Raw genomic sequence first — 17,745 nt, 5'->3', positions numbered from 1 at the left:
TTTACCTTTCAGCCATGCTGTTAATATCACTTGGGTCTGTGGGTCTGTGGGAAGGGTCCTGCATTGTGGGTAGATAGCCTGGTATCACAGCCTTGTGGGAAATTTTCACAGTGAACTCATAGATTCCTAGATTCCAAGGACAGAAGGAACCTTGTGATCGTCTAGTCAGGTCAGAGAACTTCCCCAAAATCATTCCGAGAGCGGAGCTTTCAGGAAAACATGTCATCTTGGTTTTTAAAAATGCCAGTGATGCAGAACCCACCACGACTCTTGGTAAATTGTTCTAGTGGTTAATCTCCTGTTAAAAATTTACACCTTATTTCCAGTCTGAATTTGTCTCGTTTCAACTTCCAGCCATTGGATCGTGTTAGACCTTTCCTCTGCTAGTCTGAAGAGCCTGTTATTAAACAGAGATACTGACAGACTGGGATCAAGTCACCCCTTAACCGTCTCTTTGTTCAGATGGGTAGACTGATCTCTTTGAGTCTATCACTCGAAGGCAGGTTTTCTAATCCTTCAATCATTCTTGTGGCTTTTCTCTGATCCCTCTCCAATTTATCAACATCCTTCTTGAATTGTGGGCACCAGAACTGGACACAGGATTCCCACAGCGGTTGCACCAGGGCCAAATACAGAGAGAGAATATAACCTCTCTCCTCCTGCTTGATAATCCCCTCTTTATGCATTCCCAGGATCACATTAGCCTTTTTGGCTACGGCATCACACTGGGAGCTCACGTTCAGCTGATTATTCACCACAACCCCACAAATGTTTTTCCGAGACACCGCCCTGCTGGATTGAGTCCCCCAACCTGTAAGTAGGGCCTGCATTCTTTGGTCCTAGATGTATATGAGACATACCCAGGGTACAATCTGAACTGCTCCCTGCAGTACCCCACTAGGAACACACCCGCTCAGCGGGTTTCCTGTTTACAATTACATTCCGAGACCTATCAGTTAGCCAGTTTTTAATCCATTTATGGTGGGCCAAGTTCATGTTGCATCATTCTAGCTTTTTAATCCAAATGGCGTTTGGTGCAAGTCAAATGCCTTACAGAAGCATGCGTTTATTCTGTCAACACAATGACCTTTATCACCCCACCTTGTCATCTCATCACAAAAAGATATCAAGTTTGTTTCCTAAATTAGTACTGTGAGGTACTCTCTGCTGACAGAGAATTGTTGGCACTTGGGGTCAAAGGTCCAGAATTCCTTCTGATATAACCCATAATCCACCCTTTCCTCGCGCCAAAGCAAATATCCCGCTCTATGCAGGAGTGAGGAACAGAGCAAAGCCGCACGCTTCTTCCCCCAACACATCACTACCAGCGTTAAGGTTGCCTCAGGCTGTTTCAGACCATTCCTGAACACTGGATGCCCCTGGATTTAAATCTCTGAACTCCAGGAACTGCAGAGTTGAGGCAAAGCAAAACTAATCTTCTAAAATCCAGGAATTAAGGCTTTACGGCAAAGCAAACTTACCCCTCTGAAAACCTGGCCGAAGCTGACCCCTCAGCCCTACTGCAGACTCCGTCATCTAGGACCCTTCCTGGATTCCTCCCTGATGCTGAGCTCTTGCATACCAGCACCTGCAAGTTGCGCTGTCAATCATCTCCGGCTGCCTACGAGCCGTCACCCATCCTGGCCGATGATGACTTAGCTTTGGTTATTTACGCCATCGCCTCTCCCCTGGGCTGCAGCAATGTGTCACCCCAAGGCTCCGCCACTCAGAAAACTTCAGCTGTTCCATAATGCAGCAGGGCATCTCCGTGAGCGTATCACCCAGCCCTGCACTTCCCACACCAACTTCCCATGGAATAACTGCGATGCTGGTTTGGGGTTTCCCGGGGTGTCCACGGGTAATCACCACCCTCTGCTGCCAGCAGGATGGAGCCCTGTCTGTGCCCACCAGGGAATACTCTTGCTTTCCACTGGCAACTTGCAGACCCAGTGTGGCACGCTGAGCCTCAAAGCAACACCCTGGCACCCCCATAATCACCATGGTCAGATAATTATGATGTTTTGTACAAAGTCTGCCTTGTGAGGTATCACTTTAAAAGTCTTGATCTGTTGAACATTAATACCCGGTTGGACTGTGTGTGCTGTCTCTGGATGGGAAGTTATGAAGTTTTGCTCTGTGTGCGTGACTGAAATATGTTGAGAGGTTGGGAACACCCACAACCAGCCTTTCAGGTGCAACAGCAGAGCAGCCAGACATGCTGATGGCCCATTAAAGGAATCCACACTCCCAAGGATTATCCCAGGATCCGTATACAATGGAGACTTCTCAGAGAGAGCACGCAGACAATGGAGGCTGCTTGACTCATGTCATAGCAAAGGCTCTTTCCAGCAAGCTGGAAGAAGCTATAAAAGTGGGGAAGTGACATCATCACTTGGCCTCACTCTCCTCCCCGCCCCCACCCCCAACTGAACACCTGGAAACGCGCTTGGAGAACAAAGACTGAACTGGGGAGGTGGGCCCAGGCTGGACCGGAAAATCCCAGCCTGTGTAGTAAGGAACGAGACCATCAGGGTGAGACACGGCTTGATTCAAATCCTGTCTAGTTTATGGAACTCAGATCGGGATTTTACTTTTATTTCTTAGGAAACCAATTTTGATCTTATTACTTATAATCAATTTTATTATTTTTATTTATTATTACTTTGATCAATTTTGACACTTATTACTTATAATCACTTCAAACCTGTCTTTCTGGAGTTAATAAACAGGTTTTATATTTTACCTAAACCAGTGGGATTTGCGTGTAGTGCCTGGGAAATCTGCTCAGGAACAAGAGCTGGTGCATGCCCTCTCCGCACTGAGGGAGGAGTGGACTGGGTTATAAACTTACACTGGTCAGGCTTCTGAGCAGGGCAAGATGGTACAGCCCTGGGATTGTAGACTGGGGGCGGGAATTGGCTGGAGCCTCTTTATTGTTAGTTCATGAGTGAACGGGGAGAAGTATTCATGTAACTCAGCAGGGTGGGTCCTTGCCTGTGGACGTCTGTGTGAGTGCGGTATGTGGCAGAGGTTTGTGGCTTAGCAAGAGCAACACAGGGTGAGAGAAAGCCCTGGTTGGAGGGACTCAGCAATACCCCAGTTCCAGGTTACATTCAAGGGACCCTATCACACCAGGTGCTCTGCAAACCCCTCTGTATCTCACTGCAGGCTGGCAACTTACATGCCTGATCCCATTACAGTCCAGGGCCCAGTCACCTGCCTTCAGCACACCCACAATGCACGCCGATCTGCTGCCTCCATGGAAACAGAGCTCCCCTGCTCCACTTCAGTTCCAGGATCGCCTGCACACCTCGCCCTCAGGCAGGTTTTGTGAGGACCTGGGGACTAGAACCCAGGTCTGCAGAGTCCAGGGCAGCTGACATTCCCACAGTGCCACTGGGGGCCAGGCTGAGGCACAGCCAGGGAGCACTGTGGGGAGTAGGCGTCACAGGAAGTACCGCCCACAAGATCCAGCATGACAGTACCCTGCAGCCCTCTGATTGGTCAGCTGCCCCTACTTAACCTCCAGGGGTTGCCCCAAGAAATTGGCCGGGCAACCCCAGACCTTGGCCTGCTGCAGCGCCAGACTCTGCTTTGTCTCCCGATCTCTGGTCTCCGACTCCAGCCTGACTGTGACCTGGACTCTTGTCTATGGGACCTGGCCTTGCGATTCCTCCAACTCCTGCCTGGAGACGCCCGTCCCTGGTGGGCAGGCCTTGGCCCCGTTGTGACAGCTAGGCCGGACCACCTACGCCCCTGTCAGGGTTCCCCCCCACACTCTGAACTCTGTGGTACAGATGTGGGGACCTGCATGAAAGACCCCATAAGCTTATTTCTACGATCTTAGGTTAAAACTTCCCCAAGGCACAAATTACTTTCCTTGTTCTTGGTCAGTATTGCTGCCACCGACACGTGATTTACACAAAAATTCAGGGAAGGGTCACTTGGAATCGCTATCCCCCCAAAATATCCCCCCCTTTCCTGGGGAGACTTGAGAATACTATACCAACCAATTGCTTTAGCAATGTGAGCACAGACCAGACCCTTTGTCTTCAGGACACTGAAATCAATCAGATTCTTAAAAGAAGAACTTTATTTATAAAGAAAAAAAATAAAGGAATCACACCTGCAACATCAGAATGAAAGGTAACTTTACAGGGTAATAAAAAGACTTAAAATACAGAGGACTCCCCGCTGGGCTCAGCTTCACAGTTATAAAAAAACCAGGAATAAAAGTAGCTCTGTAGCATAGGAAAATTCACAAGCTAAAACAAAAGATAACCTAACGCATTTCCTTGCCCTACTTACAATTTCTGTGGATTTAGATGGATTATTCCAGGTATATTTTCAGGAGATGTTGTACCTTCTCCCTGTGTCCAGAGAGGGAACAACAACAACAAACAAATCCTCCCCCAGATTTGAAAGTATTTTCTTTTCTTATTGGTCCTTCTGGTCAGGTGCCAACTAGGTTATTTGAACTACTTAACCCCTTACAGGTAAGGCAATCCAGTACAGTTGCCAAGGATACATAAAGTTTGCTACCCTTCCCCCTATTTATGACAGCCCCCCCATCCCTCCCAGGTTTACAGTCAAACTCTCCCGCTGGTTGGTTCTCACAGCACTTGTCCAGTCCAGAGAGCTGGGATCCCCTGTTCCCCCTGCTGGCAAAGTCACTCCTCTGTAATGGGCCATTTCTTCTGCTCTTCTCCAGTCACAAGCTCCTGTCTGCGAGCCCAGGGCCCCCCTCTCCTGAGCATTCCCTTGGGGTTGGTTTGTCTCTGTAGATGGCCAGCCTGCATCTTGTCAAGCCAGCAAGCAGAGGCTGCCTCCACGGATGTGCATTGTTCTCACGTTGACCAGGTCGGCTCCCAGCCTCACGTTTGACTCCCAGAAGATTCAGAACTCAATATCCTACTGGGGACCTGGCTCTAAAACCGTTACTCATACAACCATCTGGCAATAGCCGTGACAAGCGACTGGTTCCCACCATTCGGCAGAACCCGCACACGACCCCCTTAGGTGAAATATTAAGAAGATGGTGGGACATAGGGGCCCTATGCCCACCTGGCCATGTCTGAGCTACAATATTGAATCAAGTTCATGGTCTCAGCCTGATCTTCAAGGCACTTCATACCCTGGGCCCACCATGTCTAAAAGAGCTGAGAGATCCAGGAGGAAGACCATGGTTGCCTTGAAGGCCCAGTAGAGTTCTCTACAATAATGGTGAAGTTCACCGGTGTCGATTTCCTTTAGCTTCGGAAGGTTTTATAGCCCTCCCTTGGAATAAATTATGATGCCTGTTTCTTGCAGAGCGCTTTCTCTCAGTAGAGCTCAAACCCCTCACGATCTTTCAATGCATTATTATCTTTATTATACAGATGGGAAACTGAGGCACAGAGTAACGAAGTGACTTGGCCAAGGTCACAGAAGAAGTCCATGGTAGAGCAGGAAACCCACGTCTTCCTGTGCCCTCTCCCCTGGACCCACTTTCCCGCTCAGAGGGGCGGCTGAAGATCAATCCCCCAGGACGGCATCACCGGACTGCTGTTGTAGGAAATAAGCCAGGCGCCCATGGTCACCCCCAGCGGGTGATCTCGGGACATGACCATCGACGGGGCATTTCCAAGCACTTCGTGTTGCAGCGGAGTGGCCCTGCAACATCGAAGGAAGGCAGAGCAAGAACCGAGGGCTGGAAGTTAAAGCCAGACAAACTCCCATTGGAAATGAGGCACTGGATTTCTCACAGCGCAGGTCATTCACCCGCGGGACCAGCTCCTCGAGAAATCCGTGATTTCTCCATCTCTTCTGGCTTCCGAGCCAGACTGGCCGCCTTTCCGGGAGATGATTTAGTCCAACAGGAGATATCCGACCCAACGCAGGGGGAAGTGGGCGGAAATTCTCCAGCTGGGTGGCACAGCAGGTCAGACAAGAGGATCTAAAGGTCCCTTCTTAGAATCTGGGGGCGAAGGCTCCCCGCTCTGGGGAGGCTTGTGGGAAACATGTCTGTGCCACGCGGCAGACCCGTCACCCCATTCCTCAGCCCTAGATTGGGGTGGGGGGCACTGATCAGATCAGGGGTGTGTCCTCAGACAGATCCTCAGTGCCGTCCTCCTCCTCCCTCCTGCCGACAGCAGCCTTGGCCCTCTGCCTATCCTTCTGGGCGATGTTCCCACCAACTCCCCCGCCCACGCCCCCGCCCACGACAACCCCGGCCACGGCACCCACGCCAGCACCAAGGGCTGCTGCCTCAGTCATGCCGAGAGCAGCGGCAGCGATCCCGATGCCGGCAGCGCCGCCCACCGGGGCCAGCACCAGCGCCCCCGCGCCCACGCCCGCCGCGATGATGAATTTCTTGAAGCGCTTCCCGTAGCTCTGCAGGAAGGTCTCGGCCTCCCCTGTCAACTCCTCCTCCAGCTCCGTCAGCTGGGCCGCTTTCTCCGGCGCCGGCTCCCACATGTCCGTCTGGCACCGCCAGAGCAACTGCCCGCGCCGCTCCGCGAACAGCTCCGCCATCTTGCCCGGCCGCACCTTCAGGCAGGAGATCAGGGTCCGGGAGTCGCCGTCCTGCGTCCGCCGGGAGAGGAGACGGCCAAGAGCGTTAGAAGGGACAAGTGCTGCACGGACCCTGCTCCCCCAGCTGAGATGGGGGGCCCCCTCGCGCAAGGCACGGTACAGACCTGGACTGAGATGGGGGCCCCCTCGCGCCAGGTGAGGGACACGAACCCAAAAAGCTCACAGGCAAACACTCGCCAAGGCAGGATCATTCTCCCCCTTTGATAGATGGGGAAACTGAAGCCCAGAGAGACTCACTGACCCACCCAGGGGAATCTGTGGCAGCACCGTGGACAAAACCCAGGAGTTCCGACTCCGGGTCCAGCCCATTCACCACCTGGGCCATGACACCTCCACTACTGCAGCTGGCCACAGGGCAAACTTATTCCCCCCACCCCCAACCCCGGTGCAGGAGTTTGAGCCTCCCATCTCTATAGTCATCCTGGAAGCTGGAGATATGAGGTCCCCTCTCCTACATGAAGCCAACAGCCAGTGGGGTTGGCCAAGACGGTTCTCTGGGGTTCCCCTGGCTGGGGCACAGGGGCCCCCGCCGCACAGACTCACCTTCTCCTTCAGAAACACAGCGTGGTCTGCACTGGCCCTGTCCAGGACTCTCTGGTTGTGGAAGGTGATGGCCATCTGCAGAGGGAGGACAAGGCCGGGGTGAGCCGCAGTTTATGGGGCCCTGTCTCCACCTAGCAACTGCAGCAACCTCATGTAACAGAGCGATGCCACTAGCCAGTGTGAAACTACAACTCCCATGAGCCACCATGGCAGCTCAGCCTGAAGCCAGGCACCCAAACTACAAGCCCCATGATGCTCCACAGCCAGGGACTCCCATGATGCACCATCTCCCTCCTCTATAGTGCATCATGGGAGCTGCAGTCTGACCAGAGAGCTGATTTATGGAGAGAAAAGGGAGCATGCAGAGCCAAACTATAATTCCCATTAGACACCAGATCAAAGTATTTCAGCTTTTGATATTTCGCTGGAAACTCAAATTTCTCTGCATGGGGAAAAAAAACAAACATTTTTCAACAAGTGTCAACACACTCCTGAGATGAAGCCACCTCTGGGGAGCAGCATATGGGAACAGCCACACACAACACTGCATAGGGATGGGCTCACCCAGTGCTGAGATGCAGCCACTTCTGGGGTTGGGGGGCGGGGAGCAGCTGGGGAATAGCCTCCCAGCAACACGACACGGAGATGGCTTGCCCGACATGAGATGCAGCCACCTTTCGGTGAGGCAGCAGAAAAAGACGAAAGTAGGCTACAGTTTTACATCGGAAGTGAATTCAGGAGGAGGGACACACCCCTTGATCAGGTCAGAGGCAGAAACAGGCAGAGAAGGTACCTGAGCGGGAGAGGAGAAGCCGAAGCAACGTTTCTTCATCAGATCAGAGAATTTCTGCAAAGAAAGCACAAGAAATCACAATACAGACTCCACAGGGCTTAGAAAAGTGGGAACATGGGGATGGCTCGCCCGGCGCTGAGATGCAGCCACCTCTGGGGCAGGGCAGCTGGGGAACGGACATAAGACAACAGTGGGAATCAGTTTGGCGGGGGAAATGAAGAACTTCCCTGGATGATTTAGGAAGGCTCAGTAGAATCATCCAAGCTGGGATTCTGCTAGGCTATAAATACAACCCTCATTCTTAATTAACAAAAGTTCAGCAAAAAGGGCGAAGCCCCCACCCCGCTCCCCTCAGCACAGCGCCCCCTAGTGCCACCATGAGGTACTGGGGCCAGCGCTGACTGCCAGGGGAGAGCGTCAACTACTGAGACCCCATGCCCAGCTGGCCAATCCCCACCTTTATCTTGGCAGCGAGCTGTGACCCGGTCACCAGCGCCCCGTGCCGGTTCCTCCAGATGTGTTGACCGGCTGAGGCCACCAGGCCGGTGACGTAGTCCCTCAGGCTGTCCCGGAAATCCTCATCCATGTCTGCAAAGGGGAGGGACATGGCAATGAACCCAGAGCCGGAGCGTCCCCCCACGGCCCGTTCCCCGGCAGAGACGGAGACGCCCCGTCGTGCAGGCTCAGAGCCGCTGTCCAGGGTCCGTTACCTCTCAGGCATCCCTGGCTTCCAGTCATGATCCACTTCCCAGGGAAGGGCATCAGGTAACAGCGGGTTTTGCTTCTGGTCAGCGCTTCCAAGGCCTTCGGGTGTTTGCAAGACGCCGCCAGCATCTGCCATAGCCAGGGGAATCAGCAAAGTGAGACATCAATGGAGGGAAATACTCCGGGACCCATTCCCTGCTCCCCTGAGCCAGCCAGGCCCTTGCCCTGGGGCCGGATCAGAGCCAGCACCCCCCAGAGGGCAAAGGCCCCGTGTCAAGCCCCACACTCACCTGTCGGACGTCTCTCAGATGCTCCTTCCCACCGTCCGTTCCAAGGACCAAGGAGTTGCTCCAATCCCGCACCAGCAGGTCTAGCTGCTGCAGGGGAGACAGGACAATCTCAGGAGGGGAAGGCTGAACCCCTCGGGTGTGGGGCAGGAAGTGGCTGGGGCAGGAGCATCCCATGCAGTGGGGCGAGGAGATTGCATGGGGCAGGGTGTGGGGATGGGGGGGGAAGTCGTCTCACCTGAATGGACTCCAGCCCGTATTGCTTTCCCACCTCCTCGGCCACGTGCAGAAACATCTGCAGAGCAGAGGGAACAGGTTGCTGAGATCCCTGGGGCAGGGAGACAGCGTGTGCCCTGGTGGCAGGTGGGGGTGGAAATCCTACCAACAAACACCCCCCTGCCACCCACCCACCCACAAAGCAGCCCCTCCAGCTTGGTCTGGGTCTGTTCCCCGGGTCCCAGGGCTTTCCCCCTCTGCTGCAGAGACACCTAGTGGCCAAAGAGCAGAACTGCAAGTCAACGTTCCCCTCCCCCCTGCCCCATGCCAGGGGCTCTCTTTGCCCCCGTGCCCACCGACGGTAGGAGCAGAATAGACCAAGATGCCAAATATTGAGACTTCTCAGAGTCCTGGCAACACCCGTGTTCTCAGTCAGGATGGAGCTCGGGCAGGGGCGAATTCCAGACCCTGCTGAATTCGGCCCCAGGACTCCTGGGTTCTCTCCCCAGCTCTGGGAGGGGACTGCAGTCTAGTGGTTAAAACAGCAGGGGGAGGGCAGGCTGGAAGCCAGGACTCCTGGGTTCTAACTATGACTGTTCCACAGACTCCTCATGTGACCTCAGGTAAGTCATTGATTCTCTCTGGGCCTCAGTTTCCCCAGCTGTAGAATGGGCAGAGTACCCCGTTGGGGCTCTAGGAGAATGGCACCACGTCCTGCCCTCCTCCCCCTTCACCTCCAGATATTCTAGATCGGGGTCCTTTAGCTGGCTGGAAACATTCAGGATCTGCAAGTCATCAGAGAGGACAGGGTTAGAGACAGAAACCAGCACGACCCTCTCCCCGCAGCACAGCGCCCCCTAGTGCTAACCTGGGGCATTGGGGCCGGCCCTGGCTGCAATGGGAGAGCGCCCCCTGCTGAGCCCTGCCCCGCTCCCTGCAGCACAGCACCCCCTACTGCCTACCTGGTAGGAGCCAAGCAGCATGGAGAGGGCGGAGAGTTTCACGCTGGTCTCCGTGTCTCTGGCGATGTCCATGGAGCCCTCGGTGTCGACCAGCAGCACGGCCACCTGGGGGGGGGGCCACGGGCCAGTGTCTCATGCCAGCTCCCCACTCTGCCCCCCACATGCCCCAGCACCCAGTGAGACCCAGCCCCTGGGGGGCACTGTGTTCCCTGCCTCCCATCCCAGGCCCCGGTCTCTGAGCCCACCCAGCCTCTGTCTGCTCTGCTCCCCCAAGTAGCCATCTGCTGCGGTCACTCATCCCCCCACCCCATTTCCTCACCCCCCTTCCCACTCACCTGCCCCCCCTCGGAGGGGACCCAGAAGGGCTGACTCCACGCCCACACCCCCTCGGTGACTCTGTGGGCACCAACTCGCCACTCAAACCCCTCCAGGGGCTCCTCCTCCCGGCCCATCCAGGATCCGTCCTTCACGTCCTGGCGGGGGGGAGGAGAAGAAGACATGGGGGGCGGGGCAATTAGTGTGGGGGGGCAGGGGGACTGTGAGTATTTTATTAGCAGGCAAGTAGCATGGGGACCAGCGCACTGGAAAGATGATGGACAGGCAGACTCAGGCTGAGACAGACACACAGACAAGGGTCTAGACGGTCTAGTGGGTTAGAGCTGGGGGGCTGGGAGCCAGGACTCCTGGGTTCTGTCCCCAATTCTGGCACGGGAAGTGGGGGTCTAGTGAGTTAGAGAAGGGGGGGGCGGGAGCCAGGACTCCTGGGTTATCTCCTTGGTTCTGGGAGGGGATCAGGGCTGCACTCACCAGGCTCTGGAGACGACGCAGCAGGTAGTTCAGCAGGAAGGATTTGCCCCGGCGCTGCTCCCCGATGATGGACACCAGGCAGACGGGGGCATCCCCCACGCCACCCTGCTCCAGGCAGTGGCTCAGGGCACCCTCGTCCAAGGTCAGGCCCCCTTTCTCATCCACACACACCAATTGCACCGGGCGCCCCGGCTCTGGCCGAGCCCCCGGCCCCGGCTGCAGGGATAGAGCAGGATCAGAGCTGGGACCCCACCCCTGAGCTGGTGAGTCCCTTCTCCCCCGGATCAGAGCCCCATTCCCACCCCCTGGACCAGCCAGTCCCACCATCCAAAACAGTGCCCTCTAGAGGGGAAAGGCCCCGTGTCCCATCCTCTCCCCCCCACTTCCAGCTAGTCCATGTCCCCTCACCGGGGCCCCCTGTCTGGAGTCACAACCTGTTAGCTAGGGGGTTAATTTCTTATCAGCAGGTCTGAGCCCTGAGTGTCCAGCTCCCCCCTTAGCAGCCCAGAGACCTGAGCGGTTGCTAAAAGCACACAGGAATCCCCTTAGCCGGCCTTCCCACTGACCCCAAGGCACCAGCGTGGAGATAGGGGACACCGTGCTGCAGGCAGCAAACATGCAGCTGTTCCCCCCCCCGCCCCGCCCCAGAGGTGGCTGCATCTCTGGACCAGCCTCAGGAGGGCTTCACTCACCTCAGGGCTCGCTGTCCCTGTTCCTGTCAACGTCCCTTCACGTGGCAGGTCTCTGATTTTCTCCACCAGGCTTTTCAGACGTGTGTCTGGGGTCATCTGGTTCCTGGAGCAGGGAGCCCGGCACTCGGGGCACTGGTACCCCCAAGCCGAGACCCCACTCCAGTGAGCCGCGAGGCAGCCCCGGCAGAAGTTGTGGCCACACTCAATGGAGACGGGGTCCTCCAAGACGTCCAGGCAGATGGAGCAGGTGACGTCCTCCTGGAGTCGCTCCACCATCCCCTCTGGAGCTGGCTTCGAGGAGGGGGGTGGGATCGGCCTGGGAGACACACAGCAGGGGGCCTGTGAGCCAGGACTCCTGGGTTCTATCCCACCTGTGGGGGCGCGGGGCAGGGGATTGGAGTCGAGTGGGGGGGGGGGCTGTGAGCCAGGAATCGTGGACTCTAGCCCCAGCGCTGGAATGGGTTACACCTGAATTGGGTGGGATTGGGGCACTTACCCTTTCTTATTTGCATTTCCCATAATGCAGCGGGTGACAGGCTGGGCTTTGGTTGACCAATCTCCCCTCCTCCTGGGCTGGGACTAAAGCCAAACTCTGTTGGAGAACTGAGACAACAGGACACCAATGGATTAACCCCCTCACACCCACTGAGCTCAAACAGAAGGGCTGGCAGAGAGGGAAACTGAGGCACAGAGCAGGGCAGGGACACTCCATGTCCAAAGCCCAATTCTTGAGTGCTGAGTTCCCCAGGGCTCTCCTTGTGTACTGGGGACACCCCCCATCCCCACTAGCACCCCAAGAAATGAGCAAACTCTCTTTAGCCAGCACCTCATGCCACAGCCCCACTGCACCCAGAACCCAGGGGGTCCAGCTCCCCTCCCCATTCTAACCCACTCCTTCCTCCAAGCGATGGAGAGAGAACCCAGGAGTCCAGGCTCCCAGCCTCCCTGCTCGAACCCACGAGACCCACTCCCCTCCCAGAGCTGGAGAAAGAACTCAGGAGTCTGAGCTCCCAGCCTCCCCTGGTTCTAATCCCTAGACCCCACTCCCCTGCCAGAGCTGGGGAGAGAACCCAGGAGTCCGGGCTCCCTGGCATTAAACACCACTCATATCCGTCTCTGTTGCAAGAGGAAACCACGCGTCCCCAGCAGTCGCACATGGGGAGAGCCCGCTGCCATCTGCGCCCCCCTCCCCACTGCAGCGCAAGTGCCCCGGGGGCAGCGGGATTTTCAGCCGCTCGGGACTTTTCAAGCAGCTCTCAGGCTTGGCGGCCGGGCGCGGCTCGCTGCGTGGGGACCCGCGGGGCTGGGCTGGTGGGGCGGGGGCCGGGCCCCAGCGAGAGGCCGGGGGGTGGCCGGGGTTTGCCTTCAGTGCCCCCCAGCTGCTGCAAGTTTGAAACCAGCCACTCAAATCTCAGGGGGGTTGTCGGGGGACGTGGGGTGGGGGATAGACTGGAGGGGGCGATTCTGGCCCCCAGGGATGGTCGCTAGCCCCCCGTTACCTGTCCCACAGCTCGCTTCGCCTGTGTCCAAGATTTAATCCTAGGGAAATGAAAATAAAACCTTGGCTCATTTCTATTTCCTCCTGCCCGGCAGCCAGGCTCTGACCCCGAAGCAGATTGGCTCCCAGGACTGGGGGGGTTGTAGCCACAAGGGAGGATATGAATAGCCACTGGTACGTGGGGCTGGGGGGAAGGGAGCCAGAACTCCTGGGTTCTCTCCTTGGCTTTGGGAAGGAAGTGATGTCTAATGATTAGAGCAGGGGCCCCAGGGAGCCAGGGCTCCTGGGTTCTATCCCCAGTTCCAGGATGGGAGTGGGTAGCGGGGGTCTAGTGATTGGGGCGAGGAGCCAGGACTCTTGGGTTCTCTCCGTGCCTCTGGGAGGGAAGTGGGGTCTAGTGGTTAGAGCAGGACTCCTGGGTTCTGTCCCCAGCTCTGGGAGGGACAGGGGGCTAGTGGGTTTGGGGGAGGACCTAGCAGGGCTCAGTGTAGACATAAAACTCTTCTATGCACATTCCCTTCCTCTATGTCCGAGCACATTTTGAGAGCAGGTCGGACACACACCGGTCAGGGCTGATCTAGGTTTCCTTGGCCCTGCCTCAGTGCTGAACATGGGACTTGGTGCCCTCTCCAAGTCCCTTCCAGCACCATATAACTCGGATTCTCTTGGAGACACTAAACAGCTTCGTCTCCCACGCCAACGTTTTCACTCCAGCCCCCGGTTCCTTCCTGTGGTTCTTCTCTGCACCCGATTCCCCTCCAAGGCCCAGTTCACGGCAAAGTCCCAGGTCCCCAGGGAAAACCCAGGCCTAATGAGCGTTCCCCCTGCTTTGGGAGGTGTTTGGCCAACTCCTTGCACCCCACTCCACACACGACACAGCTCCTCCGTTCTCCCCAGCATCCCACCCACACACGCGGCCTGGAGCCCAGGGCCACAACTTGCTGCAAAACTGTTTTATGTTTGATCACCGTCGTGGGGGTGCAGCATCCCCCTTCAGAATCACGTGCAGAGGGTGCTGTGGAGCTGTAGAAGGGGCTACCCGGAAACCACCCCCCCCACAGAGACTGCCCACCTCCCAGCGATCCAAGCCCAGCTGCCTGTGGTTTGGATGCCCCAGTCCTGCCCCCTAGAGGCATATTCAGAGCAGCTCCCTCCTCTCCGAGCGATGGGCTCAGGCTCGCTGCAGACTCAGGCCCATGGGCAGTCAGCGGTTGATCTCCACCCCTCTCTCTTCTGCATCTCTTACATCCCACGGGCAGGGGGGAGCAATGGAGGGAGCTGGGCAGGGATGCTGTGATGGGAGGTGGAGGAGGCAGGTCCCGGGGACAGTGCTGAAAAGGAGTAGGACGGGGCTGATGGCAGAGGGGCTGGTGCTCCTGGTCGTGGTGACATAGGGGCTGTGGTTGGGTAGTGAGGGGTGCTTTTGCCCCCACCCACAGAGCCCACATGGCTACCTCCCAGAGTGGGCTGTCCACCACCAGCCTCCCCCACATTCACAGCCCAGTCCAGGAGCCAGGTCCTATCTCAGGGTTACCCTAGAAGGTTCCCCAGCTGCCCCTCCCCAGAGGCAGCTGCATCTCAGTGCTGAGAGATTGCGATCAAGCAGGGCCCCCTCACACCTTCCCCTCAACCCCTCAGCATCCATTAACCAGCCCCCTATAGCCCTAGGCACATGGGCCCCAGCATGGCCCCACCCACATGCTTTGGCCCCGCCCCTGGACTGTAGCCCCATCCGGTGACACACCCATGCCCGGGCAGGTATATTACCCCTGCGCCGATTGTCCCCGTGGGAGTTCACCAAGGACGGAAGCCTGGAGCTCGCTGGAATCATGGGTGTTGCGGGATGTTTGGGCCAGGATCAGTTTTCGAGCTGGGGCCCGGAGCAAATGTTGGGTTCCAGAACCGTCCCCACTGAGCGCAATGGACGGCCGTCTTCCCGGCCTGGCAAAATGTTCTGTTTTGAGCGACTCCTGTGCCCACCCCGGCCCAGCCGAAAACCTGGAGAGACAGCAAGGCCCCAGGAGCCCAGGAAAGTCTCCCAACGGGGGGCCTGCATGGCTCAGCTGAAGAGAACAGCCCCCCCGTCTAAGGGCCAGGTGCTCAGGAGAGGGTGGAAATGAGGTGAAACCCAACGGCGTGAGGTGCCTGCTTCCATCGAGACAGCGGATCCGTGAGCTTTGTGGGTTGACCAGCCCCGGAAGACAAGGAAGTACCACGGTGGGGTCGGCGTATCCCCCAGCCCGCCCTGGGAAACAACCCACAGCAACGCGGCTCCTGGCATGTGTCCCGGCCTGGACCGAGCCCTGTGACGCCAGCGCTGAAGTGGCAAAAGCACAGGGCCGGTGTGGACGCGAGTATCCACAGCATCATGCTCGTGTCATCAGCAAGTCCACGGGCCCCTCCTCTAGGAAACACAGCCGACGAGCAGAGACTGGAAGAAACTGGGTTTGTTTCGTCTGGAGAAGAGCCGCCCGAGGGGGACACATGGGAACAGTCGTCAAGAATGTAAAAGATTGTTTATAAAGAGGAGGGTGACCGATTGTTTTCCTTCGTGGCTGCGGGCAGGACCAGAAGATACGGGCTTAAACTGCAGCAAGGAAGAGGTAGGTTAGACATTAGTTCGATCGAAAGCAGCCACGACGCACTGGTGTAGCCCTCTGCCCTGCGGCAGGGCTGTGTCCACCCAACTTCTTCTATTCTCTGGCCCTTTGGAAAATTGGGGTACAGGGGAGGGGTAATTATCATTTGGGGTTGATCTGAAATGAACCCCCCCCCCCCCGAAAATGTCCCAAAAGTCCAGGAGGGAAATTTTTTCTGTTCAAATGAAACTTTTCTTTTCGAGAAAAGTTCAATCAGAAAAAAAATCAAACCATTTCAAGCTTTGGGAGGATTTCCCCCCCACCCCCCGCCTCTCCCCGATCAAAAGAATTTGACACTAAGCCCTGAAAGGTTTCAGTCAAGCCAAATCTACATTCATCAGCCTTCAAACTTTCACTCAGTGCTACCCTGAAGCTCAGTAAGGAAGGAGGTCTCTGCTACCATCTACTGGTGAAGCGGAGGAAGGGCTGGCATGGACCAGACCTCATTTGCATCTTGGTTACCCCCAGCATTCCAGAGTGACTGTTTTGGTCATTTTGGTTAAAATTCATTGAAGTTTTGGGGCATGGGAAATGAAATTGTGGTTATTCCTATTGCGGGATGAAAGGGCAACAGGGCTGTGCTTTATATGCCCTGAGTGAGGGAGCTGGCCCTAAGTGTCATTTCAGTCTCAGAGCAGTGGAGGTTGACCACAGCCCAGAGAGATGAAGACTGTAGTTTTTTTTGTTTTGTTTTGTTTTGGATAAGGACCTCCTGAGAACATTCCCCAATGAGGAAATTCCACTATCCCAACCTGTGAGTGGGGGGGCAACAAAGTGGGGAACTGGTGCGTTGGAAGACCCTGGGGTGGTGGGTGTCTTACATCACACAGTTTGTTAGGGGAAATTGAGGGGTAGGACTGTTCCTCAAAATCTAGTGGAGTAGGGTGTTTCATTTACTCGTTACACGTATACATTGTGGATTGCTCATTGCTATGTATGCCCAAATTAATGCTGCATCCTTTCCCCCCTTAGTCCTTGTTTCAGACCCGGGCTCAGCACTTGCCGCAGAGGAAGCGGTTCCTAGAAATCACACTCAGGGAAGACTTTTAGGATTGTCCCAGGTTTCTGGGTGGGGCCTCATTCCAGTGGGTGTGTTAATTTCAAGAGGAACCGCCTACATATTCAAACCCCGCCCTTTGCACTGCCACGAACCCCCAGCAGGATTCCAGTGTCACCTCACCTCAGTCAAATCTTCCCCGTCCCTGTCGGAAAGCTGGGGATTGAGAGATGACAGACTGGGCAGGCGACGGGAACAGAGCTGTACTAGAGATACTGAAAAAACCAGGTTCCAGGGTAAACGTCACGATCCTAAAACTGCTGCTGATTTCGGTGTTGACCCGAGGGAGAATTTCAGTCGGGTAGATGAAGACGTTTGGTGTCAGAAATGTGATGTTTGCCTTCCAAGGCAGCATTTTGGTCATTTTGGTTCCAATTCAAGACAGGCAGAGCCCCGCTGCATTAATATTTTGGGGGGGCACCGACGGGGCGCGTTCCTGCTGACGTGCTTCAGACTTTGCCTGAGACAGAATCTGGCAACCAAGATTCGCTGGTAGATACAGAGCACTTCACAAAATGGCCTGAGGCTTCCCCAAGGAAATCCAGAGGCTGTGACAGCAGCCAGGCTCCCAGGGAACGAATCCCTCACCACCTTTGGGCTCCAGGGTGAGTTACTCACAGATTAAGGGAAACAAGTTGAATCCAACATTTTTTGACGGGTTGGGGAGAGTCTAGGCATCCACAAAACCCGGCCACCCCAGCACACCCCCAAGCGGATGGGGTGGCTGAAAGGATCAAAAGCACTTCTCGGGGGGTCCTCTGGTTCCCTTTGCAGGACAGCACCCCAGGGACTGGGACCAGTATAGTCCATTCCTTTTGATGGTTTATAGTACAGCAGCCAATGAGAGTACGAAGCATGCCCCAGCCTCTCTCATTGTGGGGCAGGAGCAAACCTCTTGGAGGGAGATCCCAGGGAGGAAAACAGGAGCTATGGAGTAAGCCCACAATCCAACACTGAGAAAGTTCACACCGTT

At 56.0% G+C, this 17,745-nt stretch overlaps 1 protein-coding gene across 1 annotated transcript; it reads right to left on the bottom strand.

Moving 5' to 3' along the window:
* Nucleotides 1-6,066: 6,066 nt before the first annotated feature.
* Nucleotides 6,067-13,124, bottom strand: LOC311521783 (RING finger protein 112-like; the record flags this gene model as incomplete). Its single annotated transcript, XM_084630365.1, has 14 exons — nt 13,078-13,124; nt 12,075-12,181; nt 11,579-11,894; nt 10,887-11,102; nt 10,415-10,552; nt 10,080-10,184; nt 9,852-9,902; nt 9,140-9,196; nt 8,905-8,991; nt 8,620-8,743; nt 8,367-8,497; nt 7,910-7,963; nt 7,117-7,191; nt 6,067-6,564 (listed from the first exon to the last, which is right to left on the bottom strand). The coding sequence occupies exons 2-14, from the start codon at nt 12,095-12,097 to the stop codon at nt 6,067-6,069; spliced, it is 1,875 nt and encodes a 624-aa protein (XP_084486491.1). The 5' UTR covers nt 12,098-12,181; nt 13,078-13,124.
* Between the last annotated feature and the right edge of the window lie 4,621 nt (nt 13,125-17,745).

This window comes from Lepidochelys olivacea, assembly GCF_965140295.1.
Source record: "Lepidochelys olivacea isolate rLepOli2 genome assembly, chromosome: 6".
NCBI lineage: Eukaryota > Metazoa > Chordata > Testudines > Cheloniidae > Lepidochelys > Lepidochelys olivacea.
Note: the sequence above shows the minus strand (reverse complement) of the source record. Positions and strands in the feature narration are given on the sequence as shown.